Source organism: Denticeps clupeoides, chromosome 7 (assembly GCF_900700375.1).
Source record: "Denticeps clupeoides chromosome 7, fDenClu1.1, whole genome shotgun sequence".
Classification (NCBI taxonomy): Eukaryota; Metazoa; Chordata; class Actinopteri; order Clupeiformes; family Denticipitidae; genus Denticeps; species Denticeps clupeoides.
In genome coordinates, this window is record NC_041713.1 from 7,630,702 (window position 1) to 7,648,494 (window position 17,793).

General features: G+C 44.9%; 1 protein-coding gene across 11 annotated transcripts in view; it reads left to right on the forward strand.

The window, feature by feature from the left end:
• The window catches only part of nfixb (nuclear factor I/Xb), a 96,142-nt gene that overhangs the window by 71,755 nt on the left and 6,594 nt on the right, over positions 1-17,793 (forward strand). For 3 of the 11 annotated variants that reach the window (XM_028985692.1, XM_028985696.1, XM_028985697.1), the window contains 10 exons: positions 2,359-2,421; positions 3,672-3,746; positions 4,355-4,475; positions 4,979-5,017; positions 5,801-5,928; positions 7,184-7,258; positions 11,815-11,943; positions 13,485-13,660; positions 15,357-15,504; positions 17,447-17,538. In XM_028985692.1, the coding sequence (XP_028841525.1) occupies positions 2,359-2,421; positions 3,672-3,746; positions 4,355-4,475; positions 4,979-5,017; positions 5,801-5,928; positions 7,184-7,258; positions 11,815-11,943; positions 13,485-13,660; positions 15,357-15,504; positions 17,447-17,538 (1,046 nt within the window). The remainder of the gene's footprint in view (positions 1-2,358; positions 2,422-3,671; positions 3,747-4,354; positions 4,476-4,978; positions 5,018-5,800; positions 5,929-7,183; positions 7,259-11,814; positions 11,944-13,484; positions 13,661-15,356; positions 15,505-17,446; positions 17,539-17,793) is intronic. The other 8 variants (XM_028985693.1, XM_028985698.1, XM_028985694.1 and 5 more) reach the window with 8 other exon arrangements.

The window sequence follows — 17,793 nt, forward strand, 5'->3', positions numbered from 1 at the left end:
ATGTTTGGTCTGAGGAGCCATTTGTATGTTCTAGAGGAAAAAGTTGTATTCCCTGAGTTGAGTGTATACTGTTTCTTGATTAGGTACAGAGTATGGCCTTTTAGTGAAATTAGGGTGTGTCTTGCGTTTGTGTGTAGATTTTGTGTGTGTTTGTGTGTGTGTGTGCACATGTGTGTCTGTGCATGCTTCATCTTTGGCAGAGTTTATACAAGGGTCTTCTGGGTGACTGTGGTAGGGAGATAAGGGTAAGGATGAGCAGTTTTGGAGCCTGTCAAGTGTGTGTGTGTGTGTGAGAGAGAGAGAGAGCGAGAGACAGAGAGCTTGTTTGTCAGCAGTCCTCGGGATTGTGGCTTGCTGATAACGATGGTGATTGGGCCCTGTAGGACATAGAGAGAGAGAAAAAGAGAGCAAGAGCTCTAATAATGGACAGACTCGCCATTGTCTTTCAGCTTTTGATTATCTGTCCTGTGCTCATCTTCCCCTTTGTCTCACTCCAATAGCTCAGTCTCTCTTGTACGTCCAGGTCCAGCACAACACAACGAGCACAGCTAATATGCCGTGTAATTGGATTGGAGGTCGTCCGAGACCTAGAACTCCTTCCCAGGCCATTGTGCTGTCCTCCCCTCCACCAGAGGGGGCAATAGCCCAATACTGGTCATGGCTCCTTGTGTGAAGCTGTTAACAATAAGATCTTTAACTACAGGCCTTTACAGAACCCCGCCTATGAAATCCTCTGCCTGATATCCTGGATTATCTGCTTTTTATTTAGAAAAAGCATATAAGGAGATCTGTGCCAACGGCTTATATATCACCATATATGAATCAAGCTGCTGAAGTTTTTTTTTTACTCGCTTGTCCCAAATAAAATTTCTAGCAAATTTAAAAATGTTTATCTTACTCAGTAAATACCAAAAAAGCATAAAAATTACGCTTAAGGTTTGTTTGATAAATGTAGGTCTAGCAATGATGAAGCTTGTGAAGTCTCTCACACAATAATAATTGAAAAAAAGCAGCTGTTTAATCTCATACCAATTCCCCTGGTTCCTGACCCTGCTGGTACACTGACAGCTTGTCTTGTATCAATGAAAAAAGTTTTTTTTTTTTTTTTTTTTTTCGGGCAATTTTCCTCACCGGCTCCTCAGATTAGCTCATCACTCTGCTGTGTTTTCCCATCTGATGTGCTTCAGTCTAATTTGGCTGATGTTTGGTCTCCGGCATCTTAATTAGGGGACAAACAACAACAGCAGCCATTTTGAACCCAGACAATTAGAGGAGCTCCTCCCACCCTCAACTTAGCCCATTAACGTGGTGCATTTGTGGGGTTTTTTTCTCCTTCTTTTTTTATTCCTCAGTTCCTGTTTCAGTCTTTTTGGACCCCCTTTATCTTCCTCCCCCTATCTTTAAGGGTATTTAAGACTTACTTGAGAGTGAGCACACGTGGGTGTGCCGTCAGCTAGCAGGAATGCACGGGTACCGCCAATGCTAAGATGGCTGCCAAGCACTAAAATGGCTGCCAGGATTCCACAGAGCGACAGGCGAGCGAGGGAGAGGGAGAGCAGGAGAGGCTGGGGAACGTGCTCAACGCTGAGAACGAGGAGTGACAAACTCCTTTCTTCCCCTCTTTCTCCCACAAACTCCCAAAAAATACATTTCTCCTTTTATTTGTAGCTTCTTCACCTCCTCCGTCAGGCTGCCGCACCTCCGCGGAGCAGGCCGGCTAGTGCGGTAGCCGCAGTGCTAGCGGCCATTTGCCCGAAGTTAAAAATGTGTTGGCACCGTTGCTAGGCGCCTGCAGTCAGCACAAACCACGGCGGCCAGCGTTGACCGCACAGATGCGACGCTCTGCGTGTTCCGCGGACACGCGGCATAATGTCTCTCCCAACTTTCGCCCACTGGCCAGCCAATTGAGCTCCAGGGGAGTAAAAACTTTTTACGTCATGCCACACAGAAAGAATGTTATAAAGCCGGCAGCCAAATAAAACAATCTTGCCGGGAGTGGGGGCCGGTTCTGTGTTTATGGTGGACTTGTTAAGGTAAAGGGCCATAGGAGACGTAGCCACGGCCCTTTTACCAGCCGCCGGAGGAGACTGGGGTTTCTTGAGAGGGCATCAGTCGGTGCCAGAAAGAACAAATGAAAATAGGCTTTGAGCTCCGCGGTGGGCCCCTCTGCTCTGCGATAGGTCCCTGTGTTGTACAATGGTCCTTTGTGCTCTTGGATAGGCCTCCGTGGTCCACGATATGCACTACCACCGTACTGTGTATAGCGTATTCTGGAGTTAACGCATTAAAAATATTGTGTTGACTTCTGATCCGTACGTGGGTCTCAGTATTTTCTCTGTCTCTATTTGTCCCCCTCAGAATCTGGACAATCAGACAACTCCAACCAGCAAGGAGACACAGACATCAAGCCTCCACCTAATGGTGAGTGCAGGAAAAACAGTTTTTCTCTATAAAAATATAAGACATTTTTAGGACACACTCAGCCACACCTTTAAAAAGTTATGTGCGACATACTCTGCCATAACCTGCCCAACACCAACATGTAACTCACCAACCCAAAAATGTATACATATCCACATACACTGTCTCTCCATTAGATACCAATTAGTATATTCAGCCCTGTGTGTGTGTGTGCACATTTATGTGCTTATAAAATGCCCATAAAATTCATGCACACACATATATGCTGCATATATTACATCAGTTATTCTCTTGAAGAGCACATAAATGTGCACACACATACACGTACCCACACACACACCGGCCCACTGGGTTTGCTGCAGTTTGGCTGAGCTGGGACAAAGCGTCATAAATCACTCTGACGTTAGTGGAAGATGGGAACCACATGGCCTTCACTCACACCAGCACTGACCTCATACTCCGGCCATGCTGTGGTTAACCAGTGCTGGGGACAGCGGCGCTGTTTCCGCCCTCACACCCTTACAAATTCGGCGTATGGCACACACACACAGGCACACACATCATTTACACACACACACACACTGAAACACACACCAACAGCCTTCATATGCCTGCCGCAATGTGGTTAACCAGCACTGAGGACCGATGTGATGATGTCTCCGCTGTACCGCATGGCACATGAAGCTAATGCACATGCATACCTTTCACAAATACATATGTAGTATTCATTCTCTCTCATTTACACACATCAACTACGTACACTCACAAACACACACTCACAAGAACAGAATTAAAATGATACATTTCTAACCTTTCTTTTAAATGTAACCTCAGCAACCAAACGCAGCAACTGATCTCTTTTTGTATTTCATTTTGCCAGAATTAACACTTAAAAAAATTAAAACATTTACAAATCACAAGAGAATGTTATGTTGGTTTTTTAGGAATTCTAAAGCACTGTAATTTGCACTGAAAATCAACATGGAAGCCTGGTTGTGACTGTTGTATGAAGTGACACCGTATACAAAAATTTACACACACTCAAAAACACATCAGCTGTAGTAACATTGGACAAACTGTCCAAAATATTTATTTTCAAAATTGGTGGTTAGTTTGGTTTTCCACATCAGCCCTACTGAACCTGTATATTTTAACCATATTTTATTAAATGTAATAAACGTAATAGACTGAAATTTTCGGTGTTTTATGATATTCTGTGCGTTAATTAGCCCTTTTTACATTCTTTGTAGGGCATTTGAGTTTCCAGGACTGCTTTGTGACTTCGGGGGTGTGGAACGTTGCAGAGCTGGTCCGCGTGTCACAGAGTGAGTCGCATCTGTGTCTTTTGCCCTTCATCTCCTCCTCCTCTCCTCTTTTGTACATCACAGTATATATGCATCTTAATTACATGCAATGGTTTAAACTAACCAGACGCCATTCAACATGTTTTCACACCCGGCTCATAAATTCGCCTCACTGCTGACCCGCTGGCCACTAATCGGTGATGGTCAGACAGAGCAGATGAATTTCCTGAAATGTTGATGCTCATCAGATGGAGAGTTTTTGTTATCAAGAAGGTAACCGCATTAACAGAGACAGCAATTAGCCAGAGGAAAGAGGCGGGAAACAGAAAACAAGCGCCTTGTCTCTGCCAAAACTAACACGAAATCATTAACAAAATCTTAAGACGTTCCCTGAATGAGGCAGAAGGACGAGCAGTTTGTTCTCAGTCTGTCACACAGAATGAACCATATTTTTTATTTATCCGCCAAACGGAAACTTTTATGGCAGAGCAGTCATCTGACTGTAATTAAAGTGTAATTGAGCTGTAAATTTCATTAGAAAGCTGCATAATATTTTGTGGTATGCACAATTTAACCTGGATTTGGTGTGGGGTTTTTGTGTGTGTGTGTGTGTGTGTGTGTGTGTTTAGCACCTGTTGCCACGGCATCCGGCCCCAACTTCTCACTGGCCGACCTTGAGAGCCCCGGCTATTACAACATCAACCAGGTGACCCTGGGACGGCGATCCATCACTTCCACCCCCTCCACAAGGTACACACTTGGCCATATACACACACACATGAGTAGTAGAGGCTGTCCAAGTTCAAACACACAGACTGTTTTAATTCTCAGCTCAGTGCAACACCCGCCTTAAGGCTTCGTGGCGTAAATGACAGTGCAGAAGGTCCGTAAATGACAGCGCAGAAGCTCTGCGATGCACCTGTTAGTCACTATAGCTTCACTACCAACACAACACCTGTACAGTTCACCAGCCTGTCTCAGGCTTGACTCTTAGGTACTCTGTGGTGGTGTGATGGCACCTTTTTTCTCTTTTTTTACCCCCTTTCCTTATCCTGTCTTTCTCGGCTCCCTTCGACCCTTTTAACCGTGCTAATCTCGTACTCTCTGACATCTGCTGCTCTCCCTGTTCCCATTCTCCCTTCCGTCTGTCTGTCTGTCTGTCTGTCTCTCTGTTTGGCCCCTCCCTGCCCCTTTGCCCTGTCTACCTGTCTCTTTCTGCCTGTCTCTCTTTGCCTGTTTCTTCCATGCTGCAGGACTGAAATGGAGCTTTATGCAAGTCTCCCCCGGAGGTAGTAATATTCACTCCATCTTTATCCATTCTGATCATGCCAGGTGCCAGGTTCCTGCAGGTACATATTCCAACCTTGGTCCATGGCAGAAATGAGTGTTATCACATACAAGTCACCTACCCATTTGTTGGCGAGCCTCTGGTTGGAATATACTGTGCCTGTAGAACACCTGGTTCTTTTCCAGTATTGTCCCAAAGTGATTCTGTGTAAATGAGCCATCAAGGCAGGTCTCCATAATGGAGACTTTTTTTTCCCCAACGAGGAAGCATGAGGAATGAAATGTCTTCATTCTGATCCAGCTTCATGCTCTCCTTTTCCTGTGATTTTTTTTCTGGAATGTTCCCCTTCCAAATATCTTGTCTGACTGCATGTAGGACTCTCAGGTGTCTCTGGCCCCTAAGCTGTGTGCCTGAATTGCAAGATGATTTTACACACTATTAGGGCAAAATATTTTAAATACAAATTAACAAAAGCATTTCAATACGCATTTGACATTCAATTGGTTTGATAAAGAAACAATAGAAATGGATAGAATCCTCCTGCAATTAAAGGAGGATCCTTACAAATCCTGCTGATACCAAGGTGTCTCCAAGCAACACACTTACCCCTGTGTTGCACCAGGTATACTTAACCTGTAATTATTTATTATAATAACCTGCGAATAAACAACAATAGAGGTTATTTACCTGAAGAACTGTAGTGCTTAGGACACACAGAATGGAGGCCAAACTCATGGTTCTGCCATCTGTAGATGTTCATCGCTCTGCCGCTCCCTTGTTCCCACAGCTCCAACAAGCGCAAGTCTATCGATGACAGCGAGATGGAGAGCCCGGTGGATGATGTCTTCTACTCCGGCCGCTCCCCAGCCGCCGGCAGCTCCCAGCCCAGCGGCTGGCCTAATGACGTGGATGCAGGTATGGGGCATGCTGGGAGGAGAGTAATCTTCTTTTACCTCTTCCTTTCTCCTCCTAATTCACCCATTCACTCACTCACATACTCACTCACTCACATTGACACTGTAAACTAAACCCCACCATCACCATGCACTGCACCAACAGCCAGAGCAGGCCGTCTAATAAAGCTGTTACAGTCTAGCAACATAATTGTCATTTAGGATTAAAACGCCATGCCATATTACATTTTGTAAGATTAGTGAATGAATTGATTTATTTTATGTAGTATGTAATACTATCTATGTATTACATTACAATATAAAGGCTTTTTTATGTGGAATTCTGGGTTCTCACTTATGGAAGTGTATGATATTTAGAGTGATATGTCTGTATATATGAGTTAGTAATAGGGAATTAATTACCTTTTGAATGCCTTGACTGAGTAACTGTCAGGTTAACAGGTCTGATCACTGGCAGCTCTGCATGGCCCAACACATTATCACTGCACACCGTCCAGACATTAGTGTTCTGTCAATTGTCAGTTTGATAATTCCTTCACAAATATAATGTGATGTTAATTATTATAATGCAATTTGGATATTTCATTAATTTGTCTGGTTGTTGGCAAATATTTCAATCATCAATTGAATGTAATGTATGTATTATATTGATTAGTTGGCAGAGATCTAAATGTATGACTTATATAATAAATAAATTACAATAGAAAAGAAGAATTGACAGTTGAAAATATTCCGTATGATCACATCAATATTTCTCCATTCTGTCCTCCAATACACTGCCTGCGCCTGACATCCCCACCCATTCACAGTGTTGTTGCCACTGACCTACAGTGAGACCAGCAGTCTGTCTGGTCTCTGTATGTTTGTTTAATTTGATGAATGGTTTAATTCTGTGAATGGTGTAGCAGTGGTATGTGTCTAGAATTGGCTGTGAACTGCTGTGTGTTGAACTGTGTAACCTGTATCACCTGACCTGACTTTTTTACTGTATGGCTACTTTCCTCCTGACTGATAAGCCGGGTCTGACACCAGTTTTTATCTGTTTTCTTCTGTTCTGTTCTCTTCTGTTCTGTTCTCTTTTTTATTTTCTTTTGGTTTATCACTAATCCCTCTTGTTTTCATGTATTCTTTCCTTTTTTCTCCTTTCCTCTCTCTGTGCTTCTGTCTGTCTCTATGTCTATGTACACTCTTTCATGCTCCCTTAACCCCTCCCCTCATTTGTTAACTCTGCCCTTCTCCCCTGTTTGGCCTTCCAGTGCAGCACCATTTGGCGAGTATGCAGGAGAGGAAGATTAAGCATGAGAACGAAGGCGTGCAGTTTCCTTACCATGGTTAGAGAACATTACACTCCTCATCTCCTCCTCCCACGCACACACACACACCCACCCACACTCAAACAACAGATCTACTATGCCTTCTATATGTCTGCCGCTTTGTTCGTCTGTGCTCATCCCACACGCAATCAGTCCCTCACACCATCAGTCTTTTACTCCCAGACCAGAGGTGGATGGACTCACCAGCGCTGGTCTGGCCTGTGCTTCTTTCGCTGCTGTGCCGGCATCCCGTTGTTTGCTGTTGGGTTTCTCTGCTTTCATTGGTGCAACGCAAAACTGATGGAAATCGCGCCATGCTAAACTGATGATCCTGCAATCCCCCTGGGCCTTACAGTAATTTGCTGATTCTTCTGTCAATCATGCCTCTAAAACCAGCCTAATCTAATAGAACACTTCCATCCACCATGTTGTTTTTTTAAATAATGTGATTAATTATATTTAATATATTGGGTTCCAGGTTTATTTTAGCAAAAATACAACAGGATTTTGTTTCAGAATATACTTACTCAAAATCACAATTTCATTAAATGCGAAGACCCTGTTTAATACTGACAATATGTCTTTAAATGGTCGTCCCTGCGGAGAATCACACATTAAATGCAACAATTTGGGTGGGAAGGTCTCTGTAAAACCATCCTGTTCATGGCAGCTGACCTTTAGCTCCCGGCAGCGCTGCTGATCTTGCTAGCGTCCGCATTGCAGTAAATGGAACCATGCTGATGTGCTGCTATAGTCAGGAATGGTGCTAGCGTGTGTAGCCTAGCCCTGTTCAGCTGTAAAGGAGGCTGGACTACCCGCCACCTGTCACCCCGGCAACTCAATCGCACACACCTCCCCGAAACGACGTACACGCAAATACACAAACACTGACAAAACCCAAACAAACAAGACAAAATGCACTCAGGTGTATTATCTGCACACGACGGGGCCTTCTGTCACACGCACACACACACACACACACACACACATACACTGACTCTGGAAAGGCGGAACTGGGGTCCAGATGGTTCCTCCATGTGTCGACAGCAATGGGAGCTACCGGGTTACAGAAGACATCTGTTATGGTGATGGTGGTGGTTCGTGTGTGTGTGCGTGCATGTGTGTGTGTGTGTGTGTGAGAGAGAGAGAGAGAGAGACGTTAAGCTCCAAAGGTGATTCACCACCAGGATGAAACGCTTTGTGCTTCACTAAGGTGACGGTGCCATTTATCATTAACACAGCTGCTCAACCTGCATTAGGCTCCTCTTCCTGCCCCAAATCCCCCATGTCTGTGGCATCTTTTCTTATCTTAAGTTCATTAATTGTCACAAACTTGGTCCCTGGTGAGTTTTTTTTAGATGTAACGTCTGGCCCACTTGTGAAAAGTGTAGTGAAGCGGGCTCTGGGGAAGCATGTGTGTGTGTTTGTTGCACGCTCTGTGTGTTCCAGGGGTTTGCTTGTTTTTGTGAACACACTTTGTGTTTATTGCTTGTGTGTTTCTGTCGTGGTGGGGGTGCTCAGGGGGAGGTGGACTGGGGGAACAGTGGCGAGGGGGGGTGTGCATGTGCCACTCGGTGGCGGTCCGAGGCTTGTGTGGCGGCCAGCTTGTTAGCGTGGCGAGACTAGAGGGTCATGGGAGCATTTGATTGGCTGCCAGTCCGCCCAAGGATTGTGCCAGGAGTTGGACAGAGAAATAACGGAGAACTAAATGAGACGCACACACACACAGGCAGGCACAGACACAAGCACACATGCAGACATTCACAGGAAGAAGGAGATCATAGTAACTTCTGTTTGCTTCGACTCACAAAGCTTTACTTTAGCGTCTGGTGCCAGAGCTGCATACGGAGCCTCTGCATACATTAAAAGATGAAATGTTCAATTACACACCTGCGACTGTGGAAGTATACAAACTGTGCTAAAGTACAGGAGCAGGTCATCATCCTGTTAAAATTTCTTGTTTTAAAGAACGAGAATCTACAAAATCACAGTGATCATACGGCAAAATATGCACAAAAACTTAGTGATCAATTGCTGCATACTTGTCATAGCTTTGTATATACTTCATACACACAAAGCACAATATTATTATGTGAACTCACAAGCCAGACGGATGACAGACCAAGGGCCAGACACAAAACGGCAGGCTGAAATATATGCAAACACGGGTGAACACAATTACTGCCGATGATGGCGAGATGAGCCAGGATAATATCCAAAACGTGGCCCGGGAACTGCAGAGTTGAAGCACAAGGGGTCCATAATTCATTATAAATGCTTATAAATGAAGTCATACATACTTTTAATATACTATTTCTGGCCTTGAACTTCATATTCATGATTTTGAATGCCAAATTAAATTACAGATTAGTGATTGAAATTGTGACGTGAAACAAATTGCAAAAAGAATCAGAAGTGTTTACTAGCCAAATTTGGTGTCATCTGCCGGTATTGCATTTTTCAGCTTTTAGAAATCAATTCAACATGAATAACATTTACAGAAACTCATGGATGCACCTGGACAGGAGCTCAGCCAGCCCCACTCACATATGGTCATTTCAGTAGTTTGTCATCTTATGAATAAGAATATGCTTATTGCCATTATCTAATAAGGGATTGCTTGATTAAAATACACAATTTCATGCAGATAGCCAGGTTATTTTAAAAAAATAAACGCAATTTACATGTGAAGTCTTTTTGCAGATCTGGCTAAACCCTCCCTGCTCTCAGCACTGACCAGTGGAGCTAAACAGAGTTTTAGACCCTTTGGTTAAAAAGCTCTAAATGGCACCCGATCAGGGTTGTGTGTGTGTGTGGCGTTAAACATTGTTATTTAAACTGTTGTTCTGTGTCACATAATGTACAACATCTCTCTTGTCTCACCCACTCCCTATTCCCCCCCTAAACCCGGCCCAAAAAAAAAAACCAACTCCGTTGCTATACCTACCCAGGCCCAAGCGTGGCCCGGCCCAGCTGCTCCTGTGTAGGCCCAGGGACTCTAGTTAATTGTGGAATTGTGGGTAGGAGAAGCCTACCCCACTGTGTTTTACATGAAAATGGATTGGCTTGCCCATCAGGAGGCAACATGCACGGCTTGGCCCTCACCAAGGCTTTAGCCTTTGTGTGCCGATATCGTCTCCGGGTGCCACCGTGCCCATGTTTGTAGTGTTTATTTTGAATTTTTTTGAGAGGGTTGCGGTGGGCGATTTTTTTTATGTCGGGAGGGTCAACATACTCTGTTTGGCGGTGGCACCCGACCCTCCAAACCTTAAATTGTGTGTTAGGATTTCCATATATCAAAATAATTTCCCTCAAAACCAGCCGCATGAAGCCTTGATCATAAACTCGAGGCTTTTCCCTCCCTCGGCCCTGACACATTTGGCTGTGTTTCTGGGTCATTTGGTTAGCCTAGCCTATACTTAGCCTGCTTGTTTTTGCCAAGCGCTGGAATATTCCATAGAGGAGAGCGAGGAATCCAGCAGCCTCGGCCGACATTTATAGAAGTAGGAGGACACTTTAATATGTTGTTATATATGAGTGGGTCATAACGTCACACTCTCTCCCCCTCTTCCTCCCACCATCCCCTCCCTCCGTTTCTCTCACTTCCTCCCTCGTTATTCTCACTTTTTCACTTGGTATCCCTTCCTCCTCACGTTGGCTTCAGGCCGTTAGCTCTGCGGCTCTGAACGAACAGCTTGTGTTTGTTCTGCATCTTGAATGATTAAAGAAATAGTCCGTTCTTTTTTTACATTTTTTATTTTTTCCAGGCAGACAATAAGCAATAGAGAGAAACCGGCTGTTCGCAGCTACAAGGAAACTACGCTGGATGCTCGATCTATTGTCTTTTTTTGTCGAACGTCGAAGCAAAGCGAGCTTAATGCTAACTTAATTGCTGGCATTGTGTCTGCTGCTGGTTGTGTGGGACGGATCATTTGTTGGTGAAATGTCTGGTATCTCGGTATCTTTTTCTGTCTGGAAACTTGACCGGTTCTGGGTTGCGTCCTATCCTTTCACTCATTGTCCATTGTAGTCTGTGTCCCGTGTGGTGTGAAGTAGAGACAGGCAGACAGATAGGCAGCGCTGAAGGTTTGTGATCTGCCACAAAGCCCCCGCCACCGACCCAAAACCTCTCCCAACTATCCTGCCAACCCCTACTGCCACCCGGACCAAAACTTTGAATCTGTCTTAGTGCTTCCCCACTTCCCCACTCTTCCTCTGTCCAACACCCCCCACTGCTGCCTCTAATCCCAGGCTTGGCCCGGGATCACCAGTCCTCTCTGGGGGGGTGTGCCTGCTCTGTGCATTCAAATGCAGATCAAGCCATTTTTGTGTGTTTTCCAGCCATTACTACCCATATATAATAATCCTGAAGTGGCTAAATTATCTCTCTTTTTAAATTATCTCTTTTTTTTTTTTAAACAATTAATCGGTAGAGGCATAACCAACTGATAAAAAAAAAAAAAAAAAAAACGAAATTATTAAATAATCACAAGGCATTAAACCCACGTCTCTGTTCTGCCATTTTTTTATTTTTATTTTTTTTTTTATTTTTTTGTTGATGCCATTTTTGCCAGGACTCTCCTCGCCTGGTTCTCTTAAGAAGCCGGGGAAATTCGATTTCAGCGCCCTGTCGCCCCAGACGAGGCCCCCCCGCATGACGTTCACCCACCACCCGCTACCCATGTTGGCGGGCGTGAGACCAGGTGAGACCCCCTCCCCAACAAAACCCTCCTCTCCCCAGTCAGCCCTACCACCTCCCCATCCCATCTTCCTCCCCCACCCAACCTCCATGTAAGCCCCCCCCGGGTGCTGTGGGTTCTGGGAGTGGTAGAGTGAGGCGGCTAATCAAGGGTCTCAACGGTGATGGAATTTGTAGTTTTTATTAATTTTTTTTTCTATTCAGTAGTTTTTTTTCCCTCCGCCTTTTACCTTTAAACCTGGCGGTCTTCAAATTTCCCCTGAATTCTGTCAGTCTCAACAGAACTGTCTGTCTGCCTGCCTGTCTGTGAGCTTGGAGTTGGGTGCTTTAAAAAAAATGTGAATTTTTCTCTCTGTATTTCACCTTTTGATCAGCCTCCTGTCCACACTTTTGGTCTTGTTCTGGCCCAGCGGCGTCAGGCTACTTTTTTTTCACTGGCCCAGCACCCAGGCTCTAGCATCTGTTCACCATGGTCGCCTAAATGCACGCAAGACCTGGACAAACTTGAAAGGGTGGACGTTTGTAAAGCTAGTGGATAACCTGCAGGGACCCAATTACATGCTATTACACATAATTATGGGGTTTGTGGGAGCTGCCGTCCCATTTTAAACAATCGGGATAGCTCTCACTCTTTTACCCACCGTTCTCTTTATGTGTGCTTCCCTCATGCAGACCTTTGTCTAAATTGTCTCAGCGTGTAGAAAACCATTTCATCCAGGCCCCCCTGTTGATTATTGAACCCTGAGAGGCACATTAAACAGTTTATCCATCTTTGAAGATGTACCCAAATAGTCAAAAGTGTCACATTGTAGGGCTGTAGTAGTGTTACCTTGTTGTGTTGTGCTTTACTCGGCAATGAGCTTGGGTCTGACCCCAGTACGTAAATGGGGTTAAAAGAAGTGAAGGAACGGGGTTGAGAAAGACATTTGAGGAGGAGAACAGGTTCCTGTGGGGCTCCGAGAGACGGGGGTGTGGAGGCACGGCGTGAAGGAGAAAGGCTGGAGCGGGTTTGGTGCCCCTGTCTGGGTTACTAGTGCAGAGTTGGCACGCTGGCATGGCCAGCTGGGGCTCCTGCTGGGCTGGGTGAAGGGGGCTGGCACTCCAGGAGGCGAGGGGCTTCATTTGGGCAACCCACCCCCCTCGTCCATCCCAATCAAGGGAGAAATATCCAGCCCCCTGCATCCATCTCTAGCTCTTTATCCAAGCCAGCAGGCCTCTGTCTTTATTGAGGGTGCGGGGTTTGTCTCTTCCCCTTTAGTTGAGGGGTCATTACTGCTCAGCTGGTTTTCTCATCAGCAAGGGTGCCGGTGAAGATGTGGACTTATGAAAAGCATGGTTCTATATAAATTGCTCTCATGGGGCTGGCGCGGGGGAGGACTTCAACATTATCATCGTCCTTCGTTCATTATGGCATCTGCAGTGTCACCCACCGCGGCCAGCAGGCTTCTGTTGAACTTTACACAGAGGAGCTAATGTGCTTCTTACTCTGGTTTCTCTCTCTCCTTCTTTCTCTCTCTCTCTCTCTCTTTTTTTTTTTTTTTACAGGGAGCCCCCGTGCCTCCGCCTCCTCTCTTCACTTCCCCTCTCCCTCCATCATCCAGCAGTCCAGCCCTTACTTCACCCACCCCACCATCCGCTACCACCACCATCCCGGACAGGACCCGCTGAAGGAGTTTGTGCAGTTTGTGTGCGCTGACGGCTCGGGCCAGGCCACCGGACAGGTAAGGGCCACACAGCAAAACCAGCAGGGAGGCGCTGCGTTTGTGGGACACCCAGCCTCAGCGCGCAGTGCATTTTTACCACCATACCGAGTAACAATTTATGGCCCACAAGGACTATATGCAGTGACTGGCCAACCTAAAAAAAAAAAACATTTTGTGCATAAATGTGATCTCAGAATCTCAAGTTTAGTTTGAAAGCGAATGCAGCTACTGCTGAGTTCAGCCAGTGTTAAACTAGTTATTTTCAGAAGATTACAATATCATGAATAAGTTCATTTTTAAAAAATATCTTATTCATAAAGTTAAACCTTCATATATGCTATATCCAATGCATATAAAGTGAAATAAAAAAATTAAAAAGTGTAACAATTATGGATGATACTTTAGAAAAGTATCTCAATTTATGTAGTCAATACTTGACACTGCAAGCTATGCAAATCATCTACAGAGAAAGAAGCTTATCTGAATATCTTCTTAATTAACGCCATCACAGAATGACAGACATACATATTGATATGCTGATATATTAATTTTTATTTTGCAAAAAATAGTTAACCTCTTCAGACAAGTGTCATATGACTATATTAATATCTCAAGAAATTAATGAATGCCCTTTAGTCATGTGATCAGGTGGTGTCCAACCAACTATAACATCCCTCATATGTCAAACCTCAAATGAACTTTTTCACGATATTTTTTAAGATGCGCTAGTACACACAGACGGGAACAATGGGCAAAAAATAAAACCACAAAGTGTCATGAGATCAGCTCTCCTGGAGGGATGGACACCATTCTCCCAAAGGATATTCTCTAATTCTGTTGATTCAAACTCTCCCAGTTAGGTAGAGATCACTTTCATACTCATCAGTCACTCGGTGACGCTGTGGATGGGAGCATCATCATCCTGGACTACATTTTGCTTTTGTCACTCGTCCATATGTGACCAGAGTACATTGATTATTGTGGAGGAGTCGAAGTCCACTTTCATCCACCAGCCCCACTATTTAAAGCATCCCATAATAAGTGGCTACAGTCGGAGCAAGAACTCCAGAGTCTGTATTGTCTTAATTTTTTCTCATTTGTTTTCTATCCGGTCCTTCCTTGTCCCCGCGTATCTTCAGTTTTCATTCAGTTTGTGTTATATTCCTTTTGGATTTATTAATTTATGTCCTGCTCAGCCCACCTCCTCAGATATTTACCCGAAGTCCATGCACACACATCCGCTGCACATTTCAGACCAGCGCACTTTCTTCTGCTTTTTTTTGCTTTATATCATTCATTGTCAGTGTTTGTGCTGCTGTGGATGTTTTGATTTGACGCTACGGCAGTGTTCCAGACCTCCCCGTCCCGACGTGGTCATGTGACGTATTCCTTTCCACCCCTCCCAAAACATAACATCTATGCCATGCTTTATTTAAGGTGGTGTCTTTTATTCAGCACATTCCCCTTCCAAACACACAAGCATACTCCACACACTCCCACTACACCCATACAACCCCGGTCTCTTCCACCTCATCTCCAAATGTGCACAGATACGCTCCTCTTCTTCACAGTTGTGCCAGTTTGGTTGGCTTTTTTTTTTATATCTTTTTGGTCAGGTTTTGGTTTACTTCGTCTTCTTCTTCTTCTTTTTATTTTTTCTTCTCACTCACGTGTCCTGCGCCCTCCTTCCTGACCCTGTTTGTGTTGTCTGCAGCCAAACGGGAGCGGCCAGAGCAAAATGCCGGGCTCCTTCTTGCTGCCTCCGCCCCCCCCGGTGGCCCGCCCAGTGCCCCTCCCCATGCCCGACTCTAAACCCAGCAGCACGCCCCCTGACGGCGGACTCACCACGCCCGCATCTCAGTGTAAGTGACCCCCCAGCCACCCCGACCCCCCAACTTCCGGCCCCAACCCTGAGACAAACTGTGCCAAAGCCAGGCCCAGGCGACCGATCAGTGCCCGCCCCTCCCCTCCTCCGTACCCTAAGAATCAATCCAGCCGCAGTGCATCCACCATAGCTCCTCTTCCCACCCGTAGCCAGCATGTAACCCCCGCCTTGAGTGTAGTGTTGAAGTGTCCATTTCCACCACAGCACCTTCCTCCCAGGTGCTGGTCTCTGTCCCCGAGAACCCAGCCATGACCTTTAAGCACCGATGCCAACCCCCTAGTGGCCTGGGTTTCCACCCTTTCTGACTGATTTGTTTTGTCTCTTTGGTTCTCCTTGCGCGTCTCCTTCTGATGGTCTCAAGTAGAAGAAAAAAGACAAACTAGCCTGTGATGGCTAAGCACATCCCACCTCAGTCTACCCCTTCCCCATCCCATCGATTTATCCCTGGTCTTGTTTTGTGTAGGGTACAAATTTAGGGCAGTTAATGTGGACTCCAAAACCTCACTCTTCAATTATTGAGACATTTCTGCATCAGTATCTGTATTTTTATCAACTTACCAAATATACCAAAGCATCTGTACATCTGTATCTGCCAAATCCTACTTTTGACCTTGGTTCATTTCTGTTACGTTATGATTTTTTCCAGTTCATTTCTGTATTTTGATTGATTTGTGATTTGTGCGGATTCTTCATGGCGAGGTGCATGGCAGGGGTGTACTGTGGTGCCACATGGGCTACCGTTGTGTCGGGCAGGGCAGTGTGTCGTGCAAGGGTGGCATCTCGGGCATTGGGCAAGATGAGTCTAATTGACCACTCGGGGGCTACTGGGCGGAGCACTTCTGTGTTTTTTTTTTTTTCTTTGTTTTTTTTTTTACTGCTTTCTCAACCTGCTTTGTTTCTTTTCTTAATGACTGTTTCTGCTTTCTTTGTGTTTTATGTTACACAGTATATTGTTTTGTTCTTGTTTGTTTGTTTACCCCTAATAAGTGTCCTTGAGTCTTTTATGTTGTTATATTTGTTAATCACACTATCACACAACTTACATACATACCTATATACATACACACACAGACACAAAGCTTCATACAGACTTAAACCCTTTAGCACTCTCTCCTGGACATGCCAACTCACTCCTGGCTGTAGCAGGTGTAGCCACTTGTGCCACTGTTGGAGTCCACTGTGAACAGCTTCAAACTGCCCTAAATTTTGCACTCGTAACCTTTGACCCCCTGAGAGATTCACCTTCTTTTTTGGTTACGGCCAGACCATTGGCCGAGCTGACATAAGGTCTCAATCACACTGGACAGGCTGTTTTTTGCCCCACTTGTAGTTATGTCTATTAATACATATTGCTTAACATCTATATATTTCAATTGTATAATTGGATATTAAATCATCTCTTGGGTCCAGCGAGAAAGATGTAATTAGAAGGGCACAGACATAATTATCAGATGTTTCCCAAGCTCGATTAAAACAGAACCATTTTTCTCCTTATTTGAAGCCCTTTTACTTGTTGCCATAGCAACGGCTGATAATTTTTTCCTCAGCCTTTCAGTTGGAAATTGCGAGTAGAGGTGACCCCTTAGGGAGGCGTTTTTACTAAAGTGTTGTGTGTTCAACAAGCCATTTCAAATCTCCTCGGCCAAGGCGAGAAATCATCACTATCTTTAGTAAAAAAAAAACAGGCTGGAAGTGTCTGTTCAGTTTTGGCAGCAATGAATTTCTGTAATGTGTGTGCTGCTTTATTAATATGTGTTAGCTGTGTGTGTGTGTGTGTGTATTGTAGTTTATTGTGCACTAGTGTGTGTTGGGGGGTTATTGGAGGCTGTCTTACTCTCCTCTTTCTTTCTCACTTTCTGTCTTGCCTCTCCATCTCTCTCTCTCTCTCTCTCTCCCTGTCTGTCTCTCTGTCTCTGCAGCATACTCCACGCCAGGCTCCACAGCTCCCAACAGGTTTGTCAGCATCGGATCACGGGACAACAACTTTCTAAACATCCCCCAGCAGACGCAGGTAGTGTTTTTCATCTCATCCCTCCAGCCTCTCCAGCTTCCATTCCATATGTTTCGGTATTGGTTTGTTCTGCCACTGCGCTTTGATTCATTAGGACTGATCAACACCACGTGACGGCCATCTGAAACCCTTCTCCTGCCTCTCGCTTTCCAGCATTGCCACCTGGTTCTTGCAATGTTAAACAATTATTGTAAAATTCGGCACAACCTTGAAATTTCCACAAATTTCTCGTGGGTTTCACATCATAGCAGACAG